The 12,311-nt window shown below is 42.7% G+C and overlaps 1 protein-coding gene across 1 annotated transcript in view; it reads right to left on the bottom strand.

The window, feature by feature from the left end:
- The window catches only part of USP3 (ubiquitin specific peptidase 3), a 122,326-nt gene that overhangs the window by 84,041 nt on the left and 25,974 nt on the right, over window positions 1-12,311 (bottom strand). The window contains exons 2-3 of the mRNA XM_029575775.1: window positions 9,772-9,832; window positions 9,052-9,189 (exon numbers count right to left, since the gene is read on the bottom strand). Coding sequence (XP_029431635.1) covers window positions 9,052-9,189; window positions 9,772-9,832 — 199 coding nt within the window. The remainder of the gene's footprint in view (window positions 1-9,051; window positions 9,190-9,771; window positions 9,833-12,311) is intronic.

Consider the following 12,311-nt stretch of genomic DNA (forward strand, 5'->3'; position numbering starts at 1 on the left):
ATCCTTTTGTTTAAATTTGTATTGAGATGTTTCATGCCTATTAGTTGTTCTTTTTGGGTATGTCTTTTTTTTTTTTTTAAGACTAATAGAACATGTGTATTATCGTTTGTAATCTGTCAATTTTACTGACCCACCTGAGAAGGAAGCTACAAGTGCCTTTGTTACAATGTGCACACATTATAATACTTCTGATGGAATAAATGTACAATAATTAGAAGTCCTAGCAGAAACACAGGCAGTCACAGTTTGATCTGAATGGTAGGTTTCTCATTCCACATGTTGACAGGATCACTGCAGCAGATTGGTGATGACAGGGCATAGACCAGAAGGACTACAGGAAGGGAGGAGGAATAGCCTAGTGGTTAGAGCAGTGAACTATGAACCAGGAGACCAGGGTTCAAGTCCTACTGTCGCTCCTTGTGACCTTGGGCAAGTCACTTTACCCTCCATTGCCTCAGGTACAAAAACTTAGATTGTAAGCCCTCTGGGGATAGAGAAATACCTACAGTACCTGAATGTAAACCGGTGAGCTAGGAGTTTGGTAAACAGGTACCCTGGTGATGGTGGCTGGTTGGATTATTGTATGACTTTGTGGTTGAACATGGGAGGGAAGGTGGATGCAAAGAGAGGATCTTGCATATAATGGAGGAAAACAACAAAAATTGTCAAAAATGACAAAAACTGGACAAGTCGTACCCTACAGGTGGTGGTGCTCTATGGTTGATAGCTGGGATATATTCTTAGTAGTGTTGACAAGAATAATTGAGCAGATTGTTTGGTCCAGATGTTCTTTCTGCTATCACCTACCATGTTACAAAATAATTTGTACTTATTGCCAAGTACCTGCATTTATAAAATTCTTTAAAAAAAATAAAAAGAAAATTAATTAAAAGAAAAAAGTATTATACAAATTAGTGTAAACTCTTCATAACAAACAAATCCTGTCACTAATTATTGCAGAGTATTTTGTTTAGAACAGTAAAATTCTATTGTAGCAAGCTCTTTATAACAAACAGTTGATGCTACAATCTGTAGCTCTGATACTGATGAGATAAAAGCAAGTTTGCTTACCATAAATGGTGTTTCTGTAGATAGCAGGATGAATTAGCCATGCTGTCCTGGGATCTGTCAATCAGGTCCGGAAGGCGGAGCTTGTTAAGCAGAGGTTAGTTTTTTGTTCCCCCTTTGGCTGCACGTGTGTTCCCGTGCAGAAAGTAACATTCTCCTCAGTCTGTGATTACGCTGTAGTTGGTAGAAGGAAAAAACAGTGACTGCCAGGGAGGAGGGCGGGTCAGCATGACTAATTCATCCTGCTATCTATGGAAGGACAGTTTACGGTAAGCAAACTTGCTTTTTCCCCATCGATAGCAGGGCTGAATTAGCCATGTTGTCCTGGGAGTCCCAAGCTCCCGATCACGTTAGGTGCAATAATGTTAATTTGAACGTAATCTGCAGAAGTGTGGCAGTCACTTAGGATGGGATGATAAAGATTGCAGGATTGCTTGTCCTATCTTTGCATCCGTGGTTGCTTGCTGATCAAGGCAGTAATGTGACGTGAAGGTATGGAGTGATGACCATGTAGCTGCCTTGCAAATGTTTATTGGTTGTACATTCCTAAGGTGTGCCCATGACGTTGTTAGGGCAAGAACTTGGTGAGCCTTGGGCATGGCAGAGAGATGTAAGCTTTGCTTCTCATAGCAGAATTGAATGCACTGAACTATCCAGCTCGATATGGTACGTTTCGTTACCGGTAGACCCGGCGCCTTTGGATCAAATTATACAAGCAGTTGAGAAGCTCGGGATGGTACTTTTGTTCTGTCCATGTAGTACGCCAACGCTCTTTTACAGTCCAGCATGTGGAGTAATTTTTCCCGCTCATTGGTATGAGGTTTCGGGAAAAATATTGGCAATTCCATGCTTTGGTTGAGATGGAATTGAGAAATTACTTTCGGTAAGAAGGAGGGATGCGTTCTAAGCACCACCTTTTGATGGAAAAACTGTAAGTACGGTGCATAATGGACCAGTGCTTGTAGTTCACGGATTCGTCGCGCCGAAGTTACGGCCACTAGACATACTACTTTCCACATCAGATACTTTATGTGTGCTGAGTCCATAGGTTCAAAGGGAGGAAGCATGAGTTGTTCCAAGACCGTACTGATGCGCCATGGAACTGGAGGCTTTGTAATGGGAGGGCATAGGTGAGATAGCCCTCTGATGAAACGAGATAGGAGCGGATGAGTAGATATTGATACATTATTGAAAGGTCTATGGTAGGCACCAATGGCACTGAGATGAACTCTAATGGAAGATGTGGTCAGACCATCTTCATATAGTGTATGTAAATAATCTATAAGTTGTTCTGGTGGACAGTCCAGTGGTGATAGGTGATTGGATGTGCACCAAGTGGAATAACGTTTCCATTTGTAATTGTAATTTTTCCCTCGTGGATAGCTTTCTAGATTCTACTAGTATAAGTTGGGTTGAACAAAGGGAATAGATGCCAATAGTCTTAAAATAATCCTTTATTGGAGACACAAAGGTAGCCTGACTCAGGCCGAGTTTCGCCGTTTCAAGACGGCTGCCTCAGGGGCTTACATGTATTCTCTTTTGTACACAAATTAAAAAGTTTGTGTATGAAGGATCATATGTAATTATATGACCAGCGAAGGTGATATATCTTGTAGTCGCATTCACGGATCGATCTCCACTTGTGCGGACAAACATAAGTTGTGCATGTTGTGATACTTTTTGTTCTGTTAATAGAAGCCGTTCAACCTCCATACTGTCAAGTGGAGGGATGCATGTAACGGGTGTAGAAGAGTCCCTCATTCCTGAAGGAGAAGATCTGGTCAATTCAGAAGACGTATTGGCGTCTCTCGAGATAAGTGGAGAAGGTAACTGTATCATGGTTGTCGTGGCCAAGCTGGGGCGATAAGAATCAATTGAGCTCTGTCCACTATGCACTTCTGAATTGTTCTGGTGATCAGAGGTATGGGAGGAAAGGCATATAGAAGACCCGTCGACCAAGGAATTAGGAACGCATCTTGCCCCGTCCTGATGGCGCTGGGTCGTATGGAGCAGAAATTTGAAACTTGCGTGTTGAGTTCAGTTGCAAAGAGATCGATTGATGGGGTTCCCCATCTTCTGAAGACACTGTGGGCTACTTCTGGATTGAGGGTCAATTCGTGTTGATGGAAGATGCGACTTAGCTTGTCCGCTCGTGTGTTTGCAACTCCCGTAGGTAAGTTGCTTGTAGATGTATGCAATGTTGCTGAGCATGTTGGAAAATGATCAACATCTCCTTGCAAAGGGGCCAGGAGCCCGACCCCCCCCCCACTTGTTTGTTGATGTAAAACATTGCTACTTGATTGTCCGTATAGATCATGACTCTGCGGCCCTTCAGGTAATCCTGAAATGCTTGTAGGGCGTTTCGAATCGCTCTGAGTTCTAACAAATTTATTTGTAGATTTTGTTCCGCAAAAGTCCACAGCCCCTGCGTCTCGTAAACTTCAAGATGTGCTCCCCAGCCCTTCCGTGATGCATCTGTAGTTAGGACTGCATTGTGGATGGGTGGGTGGAACAGTGCTCCCTTTGCGAGTGTGGATTGGAACAGCCACCATGCAATGTCTTTCCTCATGTCGGCTGTAAGAACGATTGGTTGTGTGTGTTGTTTCCACTGACGCTTTAGTCCCCACTGCAGGCGTCTCATATGTAGCCTGGTGTTGGGGACCGTGAAATTGGCCGCAGCCATGTGACCCAAGATTACTAACACTTGCCTCACTGAAGGTGTTTGAATGTTGTTCAATTGCTGCAGGAGTCGTCGTAGCTGTATTTTTCTGTCCACTGGAAGATAAGCTCTGGTCTGTGTCATGCTCCTATAAATTGTATTTGTTGTGTTGGTTGTAGGTGTGATTTTTGAAAATTGATCACTAGGCCCAACTTTTGCAAACATTGTATGATCTGTTGTAGGTGCTCTATCAGTAGCTCCCGAGTCGAGGCTACAATGAGCCAATCGTCCAGGTAGGGAAAAATAGTCATACCCTGTTGTCTGAGATGAGCCACCACCACTACCATGCATTTGGTGAATACTCTGGGTGCAGCTGATAAACCAAAGGGGAGTACCTTGTACTGGTAGTGCCGATGCTTGTACCGAAAGCATAGATAACGCCAAGAGGATGGATGGATTGGAATGTGTGTATACGCATCCTTCAGGTCGATTGAACACATCCAGTTGTTGGGTTGTAGCAGAGGAAGAATTGACTTCAAGGACACCATCTTGAATTTTTCCTTGATTAGGAATTTGTTGAGTTCCCGAAGATCTAAAATGGGTCGTAGGCCACCCAATTTTTTGGGAATCAGGAAGTAAGGGGAGTAAAATCCCTTGTTCTGTTGATTCTGGGATAGAAGTGTGATGGCCTGCTGCTTGGCTAAGTTGGAGATCTCGTGCTTGAGTTGCACCTGAGCTCCCCTGTTCTGTGTGGTGGAAAGGTGAGGTAAATGTGGTTTTGTTAGAAATTGAAGTTGGTATCCCTGACGTACGATGTCTAGTACCCATTGATCGGATGTTATTTGTTCCCATACTGGGAGGCACGACTGAATTCTCCCTGGTGGCATTAAGGAGTACGGTGGTGGCTGTATGTTCAAAAGACTGCGCTACTTTAACTGCGGGAGTCTGTTGTTAACTTTGCTGGCGTGGAGTACGTGGTTTCCCTCTACGAGGCAGATGGGATTGTTGTTGTTGTGGCTATGGCCTCTGATATGTTGGGTACGACTGGGGTTGGAAACCTTGGTACGACCTACAAAGTCTGTGACCATACGACGATCGTCGATTGTATGGGTAGTATCGCTTGGAGGCCATATTAGCCGGTTGCGATTACAGAGACTGCACGGCTATCGCCCGTGCATGGGAGATTGGCCAGCTTTTCATGGACATCCTCCCTTATGGAACTAGAGCATAGCCATGCTGTTCTGCATGCTGCTATGGCCATCGCTGATGCTCTGGACGACGTCGCCATGCCTTCGTAGACTGATCGGAGCAGATGTCTCGTGCATTATTTCAGGTCATGGAGAGTCTGCAGTGATTGATCCCCTGTAGATGAGAGCATCCCTTTTGTTGCCTGGATGCATTCGTACATGTATTGCACCATGTAGAATTGATTATGCATGATCCTTGCGGTAAGCATTGCATTTTGGTAAACCTTTCATCCCACTTCATCCAGATATCTGTTGCTGTCCTTGGTGGGCGGGTATGTCGAATGGGTCTTAGTTTTCTTAAACCGCTGCATCGCAGATTCCACCACTACTGGTTCGTGAGGGAGTTGTGGGAGCGCATATGGTGGGTCTCTCTTAATTTGGAACTTTATGTCCGACTTCCGGGAAACCGCTTGTAAAGAATGAGGGGTTTCCCAAGATTTTAGAAGTAGTTGATGAAGTAAGTCATGCGGAGGAAGTGTAGTAGGTTCACCCGGGACATCAAATATCTTTAAGAGCCCCAGGGTTTCGGATCTGGGGTCAGATTCTTTTTGAACCTGCAACTGCAGGATGTTACCCACTTTTTCCAGAAATCTGGGATATGATAGGTCCTCAGGCAGGGAATATGGTTCCTGTGGCAGCTCTGGTGTGCCTGATGGAAAACCGGTTGATGAGGACTGGGATTGAGAAGGGGACGGAGAATCACCCGGAATCTCCGGGTCTGTAGGTGAGTGTAATGGGGTCACTTCTCTCGAGGAGGAAGGAGGATCACTCCGTGGGTCCCTCGGAGGTGTAGAGATAGGGTCGATGACCGATCCCTGAGTTGGTTTGCTCATTGCAAAGGAAGCTTCTAGAGTTTCGTAGAAACCTGCCAGTGATTGAGATAATTGCCAGAAAGCTTCTTTTGTTGCAGGAGGCATGATAGGCCTGCTCATGCCCTGTGGCACAGGTGCCTTGTGTGGTAGGGATGTGTCTTCTCTCCCCCCCAAGGGGCTTGTAGATGACCTGGATGCCTGAGACGAAGTGAGACATATGGGCGATTGCTGTGATCTCGCCCTATAGTGGGAAACTGTAGATGATATGGAGGTAGAAGGGCTGCCCTCCTTATCCGTGATCCGTTGCAGCACTGTATGACGATTAGAATGGTGTTTTCGTCTATGCTTGAGGTCGTGCCCTGTTAGAGTGGCCCGAGTATGGGTATGTCTAGACCTTTTAGAAGATGCATCCGATATCCGGTGTCTCAACCCACTCGAAGTAGATTGTGATCTGGATTGGTGTTTACGCTTATGTCGTCTCCTATGCGCTTCCGTTGTTTTAAGGCCATGCATTGGTGGGTTCGGCCTGGTCTTTCCGGATAGAGTATATAAGTCCGGTCTGCGCCCCGTTGGAACTGTGACCGGTGTTCTGAGTCCTCTGGTATCCGCTGGCGCCCTTGTTATCCTGGGTGTCGACTGAATCGGCGCCGCCTTGCGTGCCGATGGCGGCGGCGGCGCCTACTGCGCCGATGGCGTAGGCGCAGACTGTGGCGGTGTCCTGCCGTGCTGTGGCGGCTCCGAATAGTGCGCTCGCTGTTGTGGCACCGTTTCCTTGTATGGCGCCGCCCTCTCCGCGCCGTGTTTGGGCCTTTTCGGCGTTCCCCGGATCCCTATCGGGCCAGAGTCGAACGGATGGGCGATCGATTTCGATCAGGGAAGTCAGAGCCCTGCTCCCCAGGTACCTGCCTCTCCACAGTTTCTCTCGGTCTGGAAGTGTCCCATGAGGCTGCCCTCCGAACAGAGTGCGAAGATTTCTTCACCGGGCCTGGTGAAGAATGGGACTCTGACGGGTCCGACAGGCTCAACAGCTCCTTCAGATGATAGGCCCGTTGTTTTTTAGCCCTGGGGGACATACAGGCACAGAATTCGCATTCCTCTACTACATGGGTGATGCCGAAGCAGCGGTAACATCAGTCATGGCCATCCCTGACCAACATTACCTTGCTGCAGCGACACCTCTTAAATCCTGATTTGGACATGCTGAGGAGAAATACGGCTCCGTGTGCGATCCCGCGCGCGGAAAGAACAGACTGAGGAGAATCTGTTACGTCCTGCGCGGGAACACACGTGCAGCCGCAGGGGGAACAAAACTAACCTCTGCTTAACAAGCTCTGCCTCCCGGACCTGATTGACAGATCCCAGGACAGCATGGCTAATTCAGCCCTGCTAACGATGGGAAACCAGAATTACATTAATAGTACACAAGGACTGTGTAGTTTACATTCCACCACTGATCACAGGAACGTTACACACGTATCCTTTAAAACACACCAGAGAGAATTAAAAAATGAAAAAAAAGTACCCATATCCTGCAAGCCAGTTTCTCTGCCTGGTAAACAAACATTCTGCTACTCTACTACAGCTTCTATCAGATTGAATTATGGCTGTCATATGCATTTCATTTTGGAAGTTTGCTCCAGTTCACACAATATTGCATCAGTGAAGACTGAGTTTGTGTGGACGGTCAGACTGGATAGGCTATAATGGTCATTACCTCACTGACCTGATGAAGGGAGCACAGTACTTGAAAGCAAGTCAACAGATGTGTTGAATTAGTCCAATAAAAAGGTATCACTTACAGCTTGTTTGCCAACTTTTATTTCTATATTTAATAAATAATTGTAGCAACAGTGCATCAGAGGGAAACTTGTTGCAGAAATGCTGACTGGGTGTGCAGTGTCATACAGCATAAATCACCTGGTCGGAAGGAGTGCCAAGATGACCTGCAGTTCATGAGATTTGCAATCCAGCTGGATAGACTGCAATCCGAGTATTTTTTAGCATGTTACTAAATTTTGAATTGTCAAACCTCAATTACTTTATTTGATGAAAACATACTAATCTCATTTTAAAAAACCAACAAAGATGGTCCCATGATGCTGGATCACCTCATTTGTATTTTTGTCCTACCTATGTGGCACAGATATTTGGAAATCTCATCTCTTTTGTCTTGTTTCTTCTGGTTTTTAAATATTTTTATAAATAATTTAATCAATAGCCCTGAGAACTAATAAATCAATCGTTACAAGACTTCACAGGTTTGTTTGGTTCCTCTACACTAGAGAGCAGACAGCTGCAGTAGTGATTGGATAAGGTACATCAGGACCTTCAATGTAGCTCTTTTAAACTGCAACATTTTTATAATTGCACTGAATAAAATGCAGAGAACGCTTATAATTTTGGATAACAATAATAAAGCACATGGCTCTAAGTCTCACAACTTAGTGAGTAGCAAAGATTGGTTATGGGCTTTCATTTTAAAGATGGACTTCGCTCCCACTATATTACAAGAGATCCAAGACAACACGACCACAGCATTAATACCCAACATGGCTCCCTCTGCTATATATAATCACTTCTAAATAGTACCAAGCACTACCAAATATTAGGGAATCGCTGAAAATTATAACCTGAGATACCAACTGTATTCCCTTTATATTATTCTTCTAATTCAAGACGCTGCAATTGACCATCATAATAGGCATCATAGTACAATAAAGGGTTTCTTTATTGCTCTGCCTTATCTATAATCATTGGTCAGTTAATACTGTTAATTTTTTTGAATTTTTTCTTTTTGCATGTGTCAACAACTACCATGATTAGTTAAAACATTATTAATCTTCACTTATCTTGATATTTTTCTTCACCCATGCGGATTCTTGCTGATGCCAAATGACCATTTAAACTGGTGCCAAATGCATTTTGCATTTGGCACCAGTTTAAATGGTCATTTGGCATCAGCAAGAATCCGCATGGGTGAAGAAAAATATCAAGATTAGTTAAAACATTATTAATCTTCACTTATCATGGTGGTTGTTGACAGTTGGTATCTCTCTTAGGTCCCTCTGCTATATGCCAGCCTACTCTATTTCAATACCATTTTTAGACAGCTATTCTCATATATGAAAAGGCAAAATCAAATTCAGTCCAACATTTATCAGGCAGAGAAATTTCAAATGGGAGCAAAGGTATGTACTCGCATATTGCCTCAGTGAAGTTTTGCTTGGATCGATACACAAGTACTTGAATTTAAAGGCTGGCTTACCAATATGTACTGTAGCTACTGCAGTCCATGCACACTGTATGCTGCACACTCACTCTCTCAGGTTTTTCTGTTTTCTTATGGTTGGTTAAAGGAATCTGGGCATCTTCATAGTGTTTCTTTGCATGCCCGTTTACATACCTTGGAGAGAATTAAAAAAAAAAAAAAAAAGGAACCCTCCATATAGTTGAAAAAATAATAATAAATTAAAAAAAAAATCCTGAGCACCATTAATCTTTGTAAGTCTAAAATGGAAGAGGCAATGGATACTTAGTTACAGTACAATTTTTTTAAAGAAATTATGCATGCTAAATGGTCAAGTGAAAAGTTGTGTGCTATTAGAGCACTATCATAATAAAATAAAGAGATGACAATCTACAAACTGGAAAAGTCACCTAATTACTGAATATTAAAGATTTTAGGAGGAGTGCTAAAGTATTTGTGTGAAATCCAAACCTGATCTACTGGAAGACTGGCCTTTTGTCAATACTTCTTCTCTTCCTTTTTCTCGAATATGTTCGGGGTACTACCACGCTCCTGGTCAGGACCAAAAACCTCTCTTCTAGCTAAGAACTATTTATTGTTCCAACAAGGAAAATGGGAGCATCTAGCCATATTACACAATGATACTGCCCTAGCACAAGAAATGGACCAGACTATGGAGAGAGCATACCCTTACTTCCAGCAGCTAAGGTGCATCTGTGAAGTCGCTTCCATACTCACCTTCCACAGTGGACACTTGAACATGTCAGACAGACCCAAGGACTTTTGTTTGAACGACACACTGGAAAAAAAATACAAAGAAAAATCTGATGTGTTGGTTGAGTTTCAAAACAAAGATTTGAAATGAACCCTAGAAAGGGAAGAGACCATCTGAAAATCTCTGCATTTTTTTAATTCAAAGTATCCACAATCCTATTTAATCTCCTCCAAACTTGGAAAAAAACTGACCAACAAGCCTATAACTCACAAGGCTTTTGCAAGAGGGCTTCTATGTTATAGTGCTCCAGCGATATGCACTTGGATCGCAAAAAAAAAAAAAAACCCCAAACAAAACAGATTAAAAAAAAAGTCCAGTATAAATGATACTTTTCCAAGTTTATTCAGAATGCATGCATAGCTATCATTCCTCATAAAGCAGAATTAACTTTATACAAAACATGGGCACACCTGTAATATTCATGTGGCAGTAAATGAGCTACTGTGCAAGGCTGTCCTTTCTGAAATGGTTCTCCTGTTACATATATGTAGGAAACAAAAACAAAAAAAAACAAAAAACAAACATACCTTTTTTTGCAAACAACCCTAAGTGGACAGCACCATTCCTGGTGATACTGCTAACCCACTGTTACACATCTTCTCACCAGCAATAATGGTTAGTCACAGAGTACCATGGCCAATTTTAATTTGGTACCTCCACCGAGAATTAGAAGTCTCACTACTGCAGAACTTTATCCCAATATGAATCTCATAGAAAAATCTAGGGTTTATTCCATCATGTTATGCTGTACTGAAATTGCAAACTGTAAAGAAATGTTACAAAGCCTTCTGCAAGTAGTAGGAAGGTGTACAATGCTTTAATTTTCTGCTTCAACTACCTCTGCCCATTTAGGCCTTCAATACTCTTCACAGTTCTTATTTTCATAAAATATTAGACATGATACTTTACATTTTTTTCTGCAGAGTTTAATTTTCTAATTTTGCAGACACTCTTCAGTTTATGAACTCAATGTCACTCAAAACTCACTTTACTAATAGCTAGTTATTACCGCTAGATTTCCATGGGAATAAAGCCAGTAAAAAGAGTTGGGCACTCAGCAAATTGCTCCATCAATAAGCCACAAATCCAAAAAGCAACATTTAAACATTACTTACTAATCATTTAAAAAAAAAAAAAAAGTTTCCACTGTAAACAATTCAGTTTCTCATCTGCATTTTAGCTTCTGATGCAATTTTGACCATACACATACATATATAGTCAAAAGTACAAGTATAAAAAAAGATAGCATTTTATGTTTATTACAAATGCTTTTCTTCAGTTTGCCCCTCTGCTCAGTAGCAACCACTCTCTTTGTAGTATTCGTAACTCTGACACTACATCAGCTATTTGGATTACTACCAAAGGTGATGTTCATTTGTGAACTCCGCTTTGTAACTGAGCAGAAAGGAAGACCAGAGGCAGGAATGTTTACAAAGGAGATATCTGGAGTTTAGGTAAAGAACTAACACTTAATTGTAGTATTCTGCAGGTCTCTCACTCATGCACACACGTAGCCAGGAAAGCTAACAAGCTCAGAGGTCAGAATACCAATTGTATCTCAAGCCTCAAAGAGCAACTAACCCACAGTTTAGTTCCATTTATATTTTACACAAGATAAATCTTTCAAAATAAAAAAAGAAAGCAGCTCCTAAAATAGGTGGATTTGTGTGACTCCATTCAAACGTATCTTAAGAGACACATGCACTGAGCATCCACTGAATGTACACATCTTGCAAATACGGATTCCAAATAGGGCAAATTCAAGTCATCTGTTTGTAAACTAAGAATATCGCCCCTACACTCTTTCCAGTACAGGATCACTAGTGTTTGCTCTTCACAAGAAAAAGAACTTTCTTTCCTTGGGACTTCTAGTTGCAAGAGGATCTGCAAAAACGGTGGCAGTTTTAGAGAAGCAATCTATCAAAAAATTGCAAACTTGAGCTGGCTTATGGCTCAGCAGCAATGCTATACACTGTGTGTAGAAGACGTAGATTCAGTTCCTGGGCCCTGCTTTCAATCCACAGGAGCAAGTGGGGATGCAGAGGAGGGAACATTCACAGTCATTGGGGGGAGGGGGGAAAGAGTCCAAGGTATTGCTCAATGGTGACAACTACCGGCTGGAGCTAAGCTGCATGTGTTCCAGAGGGGGCTAGGAAGAGATATAAAAATAGGGGAAAATGCCCTAGCTAATTGCGAATGAAGGCTTATGGTACTGTTGTCCAATAGAGCAGGAGGAAACTACTGTACTAAATTTAAGAGATTCTGCAAACTCAAAATGTTAAAAAGGCTACCAATCAGTTTTCAAACCACCTGCAAGTGGCAGGTTCTCCAGCATGGTCAATGTGAAGAATGTTCTCCAATGGGAACATGGGTAGGCATTCTGAAACCTGTCAAACACATACGGTTTTTTTTACTGGGTGGCTGTTTGGTGCTTTTGGAACTGAGTTTAGAACCTGCTGCCAGTCACTGATGGCAGATGTTTTAAAAACATAGAAACATGATG

Source organism: Rhinatrema bivittatum, chromosome 13, assembly GCF_901001135.1.
Source record: "Rhinatrema bivittatum chromosome 13, aRhiBiv1.1, whole genome shotgun sequence".
NCBI lineage: Eukaryota > Metazoa > Chordata > Amphibia > Gymnophiona > Rhinatrematidae > Rhinatrema > Rhinatrema bivittatum.